Source organism: Phaenicophaeus curvirostris, chromosome 1 (assembly GCF_032191515.1).
Source record: "Phaenicophaeus curvirostris isolate KB17595 chromosome 1, BPBGC_Pcur_1.0, whole genome shotgun sequence".
Lineage (NCBI taxonomy): Eukaryota > Metazoa > Chordata > Aves > Cuculiformes > Cuculidae > Phaenicophaeus > Phaenicophaeus curvirostris.
Window position 1 is genome coordinate 206,106,430 of NC_091392.1, and position 12,449 is coordinate 206,118,878.

Here is a 12,449-nt window from a genome sequence, read left to right on the forward strand (position 1 = left end):
AAAAGCAGTTAATCACGGCCATGTACTAAGGTCAACATGACTCATATCTTCTGCTGACCAATTGCTTTAGCTGTACTACAGCGATTAAGTTTTGCAACTGCAAGCAGCACCAGTGACTCCAGGAAATCTATTGCAGGGAGCTACAACTCCGATACAGACACAAAATGCGTCCTGAAGCATTTGGGGGCATAAAAACCCAAACAGACACAATGAATGCAGATCTGATTTACACTACAGAGCTTTAGACAGGGTATTTATCCATAAATCCACACTTATCCATAAATCCACATCCACAACCAAACAATAAAATGTTTGCTGATCTGTAAAGAATCACAGAATCATAGAATGGTTTGGGTTGGAAGGCACCTTAAAGATCATCTGTTTCTAATTCTCCTGCTATGGGCAGGGACACCTCCCACCAGACCAGGCTGCTCAAGGCCCCATCCAACTTGGCCTTCAACACTTCCAGGGAAGCTTAGGTGCTGCAAGTGGAATTAGAGCTTCTGAATTTTCAAGTTATTCATATAACACAAGTAGTTTTCCTAATTCATAATTTGTAATTTATAGCAACTGATGCTCAACATTTCCTACACCAACAAACCAAGTGTGAAACGCAAATTCTACAGCTCTTGCCACACAAACCAATAAAGAAAGTTACACTTAGATCTATGGATTGCAATAAAGATGACAGCAAGCTGAGTGGTGCGGTTGTCACACCAGAAGGACAGGATGTCACTCAGAGGGACCTGGACAAGCCGGAGAGGTGGGCCTGTGTGAATTTCATGAAGTTCAATGAGGCCAACTGCACAATCCAAGGCCTGGGTCAAAGCAATCCGTGGTTACAATACAGGATGGGGCATGATGAGATTACGAGCAGCACTGTGGGAAGGACTTGGGGTTGCTCACTGATGAGAAACTTGAGCATGAGCCAGCAATTTGTGCTCGCAGCCTGGAAGGCAAATTGTATCCTGGGTTGCATCAAAAGAAGTGTGGCCAGCAGGTCAAGGGAGGCGATTTTCCCTCTCTATTCTGCTCTTGTGAGACCCCACCTGGAGGATTGTGTCCAGTTCTGGAATCCTCAACAGAAGAAGGATATTGAACTGTTGGAAGGGGTCCATGGGAGGGCCACGAAGATGATCTGAGGGCTGGAGCACCTCTGGTATGAGGACAGGCTGAGACAGTTGGGGTTGTCTGAGCTGCCTTCCAGTACCTGAAGTGGCCTCCAAGTAAGCTGGGGAGGGACTTGGAGTGAGAGGACAAGCAGGAATGGCTTTAAATTGGAAGGGAGAAGATGTAGATTAGACATTAGGAAGGTATTCTTCACGCTGAGGGTAGTGAGGCACTGGCACAAGTTGCCCAGGAAAGTTGTGGATACCCCCTCTTTGGAAGTGCTGAAGGCCAGGTTGGATGGGGCCTTGAGCAGCCTGGTCTGGTGGGAGGTGGTTTAAGGTCTCTTCCAACCCAAACCATTCCATGTTTTCTGCTCACTGTGCAAAAGAGCTAACTGAAAATTTAAACCACAAGGGACAAGGCAAAATTTAGTAATGGTAAAAAAGAGCTATCAAGTGAGTAAAACAACTAAAGGAGGGAATACGATATTTACTTCCACTAAAATGAGAAGTTTCAGGTATTATTTGTGACAGTTAATTAAAAAACCCAAACAATTGGAAGTAATAATTTTGAAAGGGAAAATGACTTTGTTGGAAAGGCTCTTTACTGTGTCTCAGCTAGCCCTCCTCAAAACTTTACATGTAATGAATCTCTTAGAATAGGACATATCACAGGTAATTTTCTGCGTCAAATATCAAGCGCTAGGACAAATTAAAACCAAGGGACACAGTACAGATATGAATTTGCTACAAGTCATTTGTCATTTTCTTCTTATATGTTGTAAAAGTCATTTGTATCAGTGGCCACGTTCAAATACCAAATGACTGGCTTCAGCACTTTGACTCACAGAATCATAGAATAGTTTAGGTTGGAAGGGACCTTAAATATCATCCAGTTCCACCCCACTGCCAGGGGCAGGGACACGTCCCACAAGAACAGGTGACTCAAGGCCCCATCCAACCTGGTCTTCAACACTTCCAGGGAGGGGCAGCCACAACTTCAAGGGTAACCTGTGCCAGAGCCTCACTACCCTCAGTGTGAACAATTTCTTCCTAATATCTAACCTAAATCTTCGCCTTTCCAATTTAAAGCTATTCCCCCTTGTCCTATCAGTCCATGCCCTTGTAAAATGTCCCTCCCCAGTTTTCTCGGAGGCCCCCTTCAGGCAGTGGAAGGCTGCTCTAAGGTCTCCTCAGAGCCTTCTCTTCTCCAGGCTGAACAAGCCCAACGCTCCGATCATTTCACAGCCCTCCTCTGTTAATGAAAAAAGAGGCATCGCCAAAACCCACAAAGTAACAATCAGAAACCAACATCAACCACTCCCCTCAACATGAACGTTCTTGATGACACCAAGACAAGTAATTTATATGTTTAATCTAGGTCAGATAACCCACACAGGGACAGGAAAGAAGAGGTTCAAGGGACAACAATATTTGGCATCAACTAAGAAATTAAAATATTTATCGCTCATTATTTTCAGTAAGATTTGAACACAAGTATATTCTGTTATTTAAAAACATATTATATGGAACAGGAAAAAGCCAAAATCTAAGTCTTCAGTAAAACTTCCAGCTTCACTAACATCATGGAAGTTCAAGAGTATAGAATTCAAGACTGCAATTGCTTTTAACAATGCCTTCTTTGCCTTCTGGAAAAGGCCACAAATTTGACAACCACACAGCTTTGTATTGGTGCAGATGCAATATGACTGAAAAAATCTTTTACTGAAAAATAGTAATAGTGTCCTGAGAAATTAATACTTTCCTGTAACACAGGAAATATGGACTAAGCTGATGAAAGACGTCAAAAACATTTCAAATCCAGTAACTATTCAGTACTGTAAGTGCTTATATTTTATGCAGTAAGACCAAATAAGAAAAAAAAAATATGAAACAAACCCAAATGATTCAGTAAACAGTGACAGACTGGCCATATGTCTCTGCAGATTCTTCACTGAGTGGGAGAATTTCCAGAATGTCACTCAAAAGTTGATAAGAAATAAGTCCAGAGCAATAGTACAGACAATCATAGAATGGTTTGGGTTGGAAGGGATCTTAAAGATCATCCAGTTCCAACCCTCCTGCCATGGACAAGGATATGTCCTCCTGCATCAGGCTACTCAAGGCCCCACCCAACCTGTCCTTCAACAGTTTCAGGGATGAGGCAGCAACAACTTCCCTGGGGCAACCTGTGTCAGTGTCCCACCACTCTCAATGTGGATAATTTCTTCCTACCATCTAATCTAAATCTTCCCCTTTCCAATTTAAAGCTATTCCCTCCTTGTCCTATCACTCCACGCCCTTGTAAGAAGTCCCTCCCCAGCTTTCTTGGAGGCCCCCTTCAGGCAGTGGAAGGCCGCTTGAAGGTCTGCTTGGAGCCTTCTCTTCTCCAGGCTCAACAACTGCAACTCTCTCAGAGAACATAAGAAGTACATAAAATATAAAGATCAAGAGAACGGAGGCAATGAACAGAGAGCACAAGCCAAATATGCCAAACTACCAAGAAAGTAGCACAGGGAAAACTCTAAAGCGTAACTGAGCAGAGGAGCAAGGAAGGAGGGTTGTATTGGTTTTTGGAACAGGATCACCATTCAGGGCTAGAAACAAGCAGCAGATATGGGATGAGCAAGCACGTACAGAGGAACCAATCAGGTAAATGGCTGTGTAGTATGCTGATCTAATAAACAAATACTTGAATATTAGTGGCAGACAAATAAGAACTCCTCCAGCCTTAGCACAAGAAAGTAGCACGACATCCAAGAATAACATCATCAATACCTCAACATTATTTGACTCTATCTCTCCAATCGTATACTGGAAGGTAAGAACTCTTACCTAACACTGAGTCAATTTTATGATTAATGGCAAGGTTGATTGACACTTGCTGTGAGACATCATTGACAAGTGGATGCTAATTGCAGAGAAATGGAAGACGAGGTACTGGGGAGAGAGAGAAAGTGAAGTCACTCAATCTCTTAACTGAGACAGGTAGGCATCTTTAAGATAGTAAAATTGATATGACAAGATAATTGATGATGATGAGCCTAAGTAACTTGACAGATGCGTGGTGTTTTCAAATTAGAAGCATCAATAGCTCTTGTTTATACACAGCAAATATAGAAGTTGTAATTTTTGTTTCAAATATCTTTGACTTGGACATTTTTAGAATGATAATAAAATCTCTCCTCATTCAAACGCTTGTTACAAAAGATGAAGCTGATGAACTGTTCAGTTGTTCCAGGAAGTAAAGAAGTGCTAAGGCATATCAAGAGTTTGAGAATTATTGTCACTACAGGATGCTACAGTATAATGGCAGAGAATAAAAGCTGGCAAGGGCACAATGTTCACTCCAAAGCAAGCAGACCTGACCAAAGGTATCACTACAACCACAGCACCGTATCCAGGCTATCTGGACAAAAATGGCAAGAAGGAATAGGATGTTGGGCTGGATGACCTCCAACCTATTTGATTCTGTGATTTAGAGACTCGGTTAAAAGTTAAGGAATATTTCTCAGGGTTTTTTTTTATCCCTATAAAAGAGAATTCCTTAAGGGCAAGCTTCAAGGACGCTGGTGTCATGTAATTTCTTTACAAACGCTCTCTAAAACAGACTTAGTCTTCCCAGAATTAAGAGCACAGGATATAGGAAGATTTTCAATACTCCTTAAAAGAACACCTAAAATTGAGCAAGAGAAGCCGTTATTCTTCCCCAAGCACAGCTTTATCATCCTGAAAGCACATAATTCCTCTAAACTTCATTAATTTCATTCAGAAAGGAAAGAAAAGATCTGTCAAAAAGAAAAAGTTGACCAAAAAAATGTTCATTCTTCCTACAGATTTTTCACAGATTTATTAGGCGGAATATGACCTGACAGGATATTTAGACCAGGATTTCAATGACAGCATCACTGGAGAAGACAGACATTTGCCTCTGTAGTGTAAGACCTCAAGAAGCATTTAGGGACCAGTTTCCTGAAGCAGCTCTCTCTCGAGCACCTTCTTCCACGTGTGGCTGTTCACTACATTATTGAAGTGACACGTAACCCCCTAAACCTCCACATTTAGATGATACAACATGAATAAGCTAGTATTACTGAAGTTGTTGACCCAATTGCTTCCTTTTCTATCCATCAGATCACTCAATAACAGCTTGAACCATTAGCAAGTGCAGACTAATAAAACTGATCCCAGGCAGATGAGGATATAGGTGAACGAATACACGTTCTGGTAAAACATCAGTTTAAATGTAACTGGAATCCTGATTTTTGCATAAATCCTTCCATCAGTTCCCATCCCAAATAGAGTGACCACTACATATACATGTAATGAACTACCAATAAGGTCCCTTTGGAGTTTTTTGCAGCTTTTAGTGTTTTAAGTCAGAACTTCAAGAAGTTTCAAAAATCTGATCTTATCGAGTTAAGTAAGCAACTGATCCCAAAGTTCTTCACTTGCTGCACATTTCTGAGTTGGCAACAGGAAGAAGTTACTGTGGAGGAGCGAACAATTGTATGACAGGGCTTCAGGCATACAAGAAAAATAGAGTATGCTTTTGGCATTCAGTAAGAAAAACATCCCTTCTGAATGACCTAATTGTGGCACAAGATAACGCGTTTCCAACTAGTGTGAAAGAGCGTGCTTCTCTCTTTTTTCCCCTTGTTTACCAGCAATTCTATAGGAATTTTTTACCCTCCCATAATAAGATCTAATATTGATCAACAAGATCATTATGTGGTTAATGCTCTGAAATGAGTCAAATTATTACATCTCAACTACAACGCTGCAGCTTTACAGCTGCACAGATACTATCAAACAAAAAAGTGGGTTTTTTCCAGGCTGCCAGTTCTGTTTCTAAGGTCTAAGGCTCCTAGTTTGAAGATGATCTTTCTCAGGAAAACTAGTAATGTACAAATATTGTGATACTCTTCAGAATGCAAGAGTACATCAGTACTCCTGGCTTCCAAACACAGGACATTTGCTTTTATTCTGTTTCTCTTGCCGAGGTCATACAGTGTTTTCTCTTAGAAAAACAAAGTAGAGTACAAGCCAATAGAAATATTGTCCTAAGAACCAGCAGATTAAGAACACTGTGAGCAACAGCAAGTAAGAAGCCCTCTGAACATATCTATAAATCCACTCTTTCAGGGATTCATTCCATATTCAGTTTCTTAAGAGCCTAAAAGAAGTCTGCATTAAACTCTTTATTATGCTTCACATTTTGACCAATTTTCTTTTGGTCTGAGCTTGGGAGGCTTTTCAGAGTTCTTGTTTTCTATACAGAAAAAGTATCTTTGCAGGAGCCTGTTAAACATCAAAATGGAATAATTACATGTTATATCCCCATTATTTTGTAAGTCTAACCTGTTAAATAATCCTGTTATACTGTGCATGCTTAAAAATCACAAATATTTCAAGTGACTTTGTATTAACAGATTACAGATATCCTTCTTTGAGATCATATCTGTTTAAACAGACTGACAAGAACATTCTTATGAGCAGTACTTAAAAGGCACAAAATACTACCTTAGATCTAATGGGAGTTTTGCTTTAAATACACATCTTGATGACATCAGGACTGGAACAGCAATATCCTCAAGAATGCTAAACAAGAAGGTTGTTTTCAATCTAGAAAAATGTGCAATGAATTCCTCATTTGCTCTTAAACATCTATCTAAAGTTGTGGCAATGCAGCACTCTTAAAAATAATGTTAGGATCGTGACCAGAGAAGGGGTTCAAAAATGTGTAAGGCAAAGCTCAGTGGATTTCTTTGATTGTTTTTCTTTTCCAGAATGCCTTCATGTAGCAAAAAGTTCCTCTGCTGGCCTAATTTAATGCTTTCATTTTTCTAATTATGCTGAAACATCAGTTAAGAGCCTACCTGATGTTTTGGAGAATTTGCTGTGCTGGGATTGATATTCCGCAATGCCTAAGAGTAAAAATAAGATGGATAAAAATTACTTTAGCTGCATGGTTTGCCTATGCAGTCTGTCTTATTAACACCATCTTGTAGTATCAAGTCCCCAAGACAGGCCAGATGAGACAGGATAAGGGAGTTGAGAAACTATGAAAATCATGACACAGTGAAACAAAACTCACAGATTCACCAAGGATGCGTATTTGACAGATAAGCTTAATGACCAGGGAGAACAACATGAAGGGCACTGGCTGTCACCTCATCCAAAGTTAGTCAAGTTCTCAATGACAACTGAGGTAAAAAGACAATTAGAAGGCCTACCTAGAAGCATGCTAGCACAGGGTAAAATGTTTGTTGCTGGATTAATTGCAAAGCAGGAAGAGCAGAAGTCCAGGTGCTTAAGCAGAGAGAAAGCCCTGATGCCACCTCTGTGATGTATTCTTGCCTAGAGCACTATAAAAAGTAACAGCTGTAAAGATGCCCCGTCTTACACCAAGAGATGCTGAAGAGTCCTACAAAACAGGCCTTGACTGCAAAAGGGAGTCAGATTTCAGGACAGAATACTGCAGGTGACGAAGAAAGAGAAAAGCTGTCTTTGAGGACAGTAAGACATTCTCCTCTCCAGATACAAGGCCCATCACCCAAAGTGAGAAGGGAACAGGGTAAGATTTTGCAACGTTTTCCTCAAAGAAAAAATTAGTACTTTCTCTGGCGGTGCCAAAAAACCAAAGAATATCCTAAGCATCTAGCACAGATGGTAATAACTTTTAAAACATTCAGATGGAAAAATCGAAGAAGGTGGCTTAAAATCAAAAGGAAGTCAAGTTCACAATCCAGAGATTCCAGTGTCCGGTCCTGCACTTCCACACGTGGTAGAGCTATATTCATTGAGCAGAAAAATACTGATAGAAATAGCTTACAGCTTCATTATGAAGTCTGAAATTCTTCAGCATAAGAAAATCACAGGTTCAAAACGCAGCACGAGTGATTCAGTTGTCCACGCTCCACTCCACTGTTTAACAGATAAGATTTTAGCAGCGAGGTGTCTCCTCAATGTATGGTATCTAAACTTTAGAAGTACTTTAAAATCCTACAAACTTCAACAGGTTCTAAAAGTGAACTTAAAAGGGAGAATTAAAGCAGCTGTGGGAACCAACTTCTTGCCTTTTGGCGTGACTCAGAACTCAATATGAAATATATTCTCAAGAGAAAGATCCAATCAGATCACAGTCCATGATGTTGTCCTAATAATAAACAAGACTTTTCTCGGAGAGCTTTGCTACAGAAAGAAGTGAGGGAGGAAAGCAAAATCCTCCAGTGTGTTAAGTCGGATGCTTTCACTACCAAGCTGGTAAGACCAAAATTTAATTCAGACCTTTTCAGGTCTCAAAGCTTTTTGTGCAGTCACTGGTCTTTAAGACTCACTGAAACAACAACTTAGCCAAAAAAACACCCCATAACACACACAAAGAAATAGTGGAAGTAGGTCTCTAACCTGTGGCCTCACCTGCCGAAGCAGTTCTTGATGCTTCAGTCTCAGCCTTTCCTTCTCCATCTGTAGCTGCTGAAGTCTCATCTGTTGTTGCTGATTGGAGCTACTCCCACCCATCACACCACCTTGGGGACTCTGAGGAGCCAGAGGAGGTGGCTGTTTCACTGGAGCACTTTGGCTGATTCGCTGATTCATGGCTAAAGAACCGAAACAATAAACAGTAAAAAAATGAAATTCAAACAAATACATGCAAGGAAAGTATCCTTAGAAGGCTTACATTAAAACTTCATAAAACGACAAGCCATGACAGTACAAAACATGCAGTGACACTCATGTACAGCATGAAACGTATGCTCACACGTTATTCCTGCAATATCAATGCAACAGTCCCATGTACAGAGGTATAAAACGCTCTATAAGCTTCATGAAAACAGTTTAATGAGGAACTTGCCGAAAAATACAGAATTGGTAATAAAATATTTCAAGTTTTATTAGAAGAACCTATCTCTTCTTCCTAATAAATTCTCAATATAGATAACGTGCACTCGTAGCCCCGTAGGCCAAGCATGTCCTGGGCTGCATCAAAAGAAGGATGGGCAGCAGGGTGAGGGAGGGGATTCTGCCCCTCTATTCTGCTCTCATGAAACCCCCACATGGAGTATTGGGTCCAGTTCTGGAACCTGCAAAATAAGAAGGATATGGAACTGTTGGAGTGGGTCCAAAGGAGGGCCACGAAGATGATCTGAGGACTGGAGCACCTCTGCTCTGAAGACAGACTGAGAGAGTTGGGGTTCTTCAGCCTGGAGAAGGGAAGGCTCCAAGGAGACCTTATAGTGACCTTTCAGTACCTGAAGAGGGCTACAAGAAAGCTAAGGATGGACTGTTTACAAAGGCATGGAGTGAAAGGATGAGGCGGGGAATGACATTTAAATTGGAAGAGGGCAGATTTAGATTAGACATTAGGAAGAAATTCTTCACAATGAGGGTGGTGAGGCCCTGGCACAGGTTGCTCAAAGAACTTGTGGATGCCCCTTCCCCTGGAATTACTGAAGGCCAGGTTGCATGGAGCTCTGAGGAGCCTGGTCTGGTGGGAGGTGTCCCTGCCCATGGCAGTGGGCTTGGAACTGGATGATCTTTAAGGACCCTTCCAATACAGACCATCCTATGATTCTATGAAAATAAAATGAAGTGTCAAATAGTTTGAAGTAATTTGAAATAACCTTTAATGTAGTTACTTGTGAGAGAGCTTCACTCATATGATCGCAAATTAGATTAAACTTCCTGTAAAGTAAGTGAACAGGTGAACAAGAAATAAAAACTGAACCCCAACACCAAGTACAAACAACAAAGTGAGTGCAAAGGGCTGGAGGTTCAACTTCAACCTGCAAGTCCCATCCTGACTCAGCAGAGAAAAAGAACAGTGGGAAGATGACGTTGCTGTGGATTAAAGCTTAAAATCAACCAGTTCACCTTATGAGACATCTAGCACCACGTATCAAAACTGAACTTCAGGAAGAAGGTGGCCAGGATGAGCCAATCAACCAGCTTTGAGATGTGAGCTGTGGTCCCTCACCTGCAGCAGGAGGCGGACAGGACACCTTGCCACACAGACACAGAAGGTTTGTAGGCCCCAAGACAACAGGAACTGTTAAGTAGAAGTTTTAACAGCACCAACAACTGTCCTGAAGGGATGTGAGCCGTGAACTATAATTACAAGCTCTAGGACTTCCACTGGGCAATCTTTGCTGGAAGACTGGCAGCAATTAAACTACCTACATTTATGACATCAGGATGAAGCTGAAGGTAGACAGTAATGCAAAAAGAAAGTCAATTCACAAAGCAGCTCTAGACAAGCTAGATATGACAGTGCTGGAGTGAGGAACGTATCTCCTCATTTCTTTCTTTTTACCCAGAATCCTACCAAGTCTGGAACCAGGACCACGCCTTTGCTTTTTATATCTTACCCTCTTTCTCCTTCAAAGCTGACAACAAAAGGGTTAGCAGGGGACAACAGAAACTAACAGCCTTCTCCTGCTGTTGGGTAATTCTGCAACCAAAGCAGAAGTCTGTGCTACTCTTCAGAAGTTCCAGGATTCAAACCCTGTTATTCAACAAGATGGAAGGTCGATTCCAGTGGAAAGTAAAAAGAGACAAAGGTAAGAAAATTACAGTCACCCAAAAGGAGCACATCTAAGTTAAAAGCAAACTACTTCAAAAATGAAGGACCCAGGGCTGAAGAATGACAATTTTCTTTATGTTAAAAAGGCTGCCTTTGTGATCCAGTCTCCAATCACACAACTGTGTGAGTCCCTACCTCATGCATTGTGTGGCCAAGTCATGTTCCAGATAACCTCACGTAAATTTAGCAGTTGGGAGAGAATTGGGGTTGTTCAGCCTGGAGAAGAGAAGGTTGCAGAGAGACCTTAGAGCAGCCTTCCAGCACCTGAAGGGGTCCTACAAAAAACCTTGGGAGGGTACTTTTTACAAAGGCATGCAATGACAGGATGAGGGGGAAGGTTTAGATCAGATATTAGAAAGCAATTCTTCACGCTGAGGGTGGTGAGACACGGGCCCAGGTTGCCCAGGGAAGCTGTGGTTGCCCCATCCCTGGAGGTGTTCAAGACCAGGTTGGATGGGGCCTTGAACAGCCTGATCTAATGGGAGGTGTCCCTGCCCATGGCAGCAGGGTTGGAACTGGACGATCTTTAAGGTCCCTTCCAACTGAAACCATTCTATGATTCTAACCTTATTTAAACACTTAAGTGAAGTATCACTAGCATTCCTTTAAAGTGTTATGGATTTGGTTTTCCTGCGTGCACTGGACAAATATTACTTCCCCAGGGCTCTTTTCCACTAACACGTACGCTTTGGAAATAATTTCCTTCTCATGCCAAGCTCTTTATATTTTATATACCTGTGTCCTTCTGACAGCTGCTTTTTTTTATTATCCCTGTCCCCTCTGATCACAGTCTGCTCTCTTCTTCCCATCTACTGACTTAGCAAATTAAAACTTTCTTAAACAAATGTTTGTCAGGTGTTTCTCATTTTATTTCATGATCTTAGATCACCAAAATGCCTTCTAATACCCACTTTTAAAGTAATGTTTCTAACTAGAAGTGTATCTAAACCAGGAATATCATAAGTAATTGAGACTTCAGTGTGTACTTCATATTCACCAAGAAATATTGGGAGGAAATTTAATTATACAATTTGGTAACTCTTCAGAAACCAGTCCTAAAAATCTAGTTTCTAAATTCTTATTCAGGAACGCTGAAGAGAAGTACCCGGGGGTGTTGGTTGAGAGCTGGCTCAATGTGGGTCAGCAGTGGCCCAAGTGGCTAAGAAGGCCAATGAAATCCTGGCTTGTATCACGAACAGTGTGGCCAGCAGGACCAGGGAAGTGATTGTGCCCCTGGTCTTGGCCTTGGTGAGGCCACAGCTTGAATACTGAGTTCAGCTTTGGGTCCCTCACTACAAGAAAGACATTGAGGTGTGGAGCACATAGAGGGAAGCGCAACGAAGCTGGTGAATGGGTTGGAGAACAAGAATTATGAGAGGCGGCTGAAGGACCTGGGGTTGTTTAGCCTGGAGAATAGGAGGCTGAGGGGAGACCTTATCATTGTCTACAATTGCCTGAAAGGAGGTTGTAGCGAGGTGAGTGTTGGTTTCTTCTCCCAAGTGACAGGCACTAGGACAAGAGGAAATGGCCTCAAGTTGCACCAGGGCAGGTTCAGATTGGACATCAGGAGACAATTCTTCACTGAAAGGGTTCTCAGGCACTGGCAGAGGCTGCCCAGGGAGGGGGTTCAGCCCCCATCCCTGGAGATACTTAAAACACGGGGAGATAAAGTGCATATGGGATCTGGTTTAGTAGTAGACAGGTACAGCTGGACTCGATGATCTCAAAGGTCTTTTCCAACCAAGCAATTCTAT

General features: G+C 41.7%; 1 protein-coding gene across 8 annotated transcripts in view; it reads right to left on the reverse strand.

Moving 5' to 3' along the window:
• Window positions 1-12,449, reverse strand: part of YAP1 (Yes1 associated transcriptional regulator) — a 92,033-nt gene that overhangs the window by 13,128 nt on the left and 66,456 nt on the right. For 2 of the 8 annotated variants that reach the window (XM_069883519.1, XM_069883514.1), the window contains 2 exons: window positions 8,520-8,713; window positions 6,989-7,036 (listed from right to left, as the gene is read on the reverse strand). In XM_069883519.1, the coding sequence (XP_069739620.1) occupies window positions 6,989-7,036; window positions 8,520-8,713 (242 nt within the window). The remainder of the gene's footprint in view (window positions 1-6,988; window positions 7,037-8,519; window positions 8,714-12,449) is intronic. The other 6 variants (XM_069883520.1, XM_069883515.1, XM_069883521.1 and 3 more) reach the window with 3 other exon arrangements.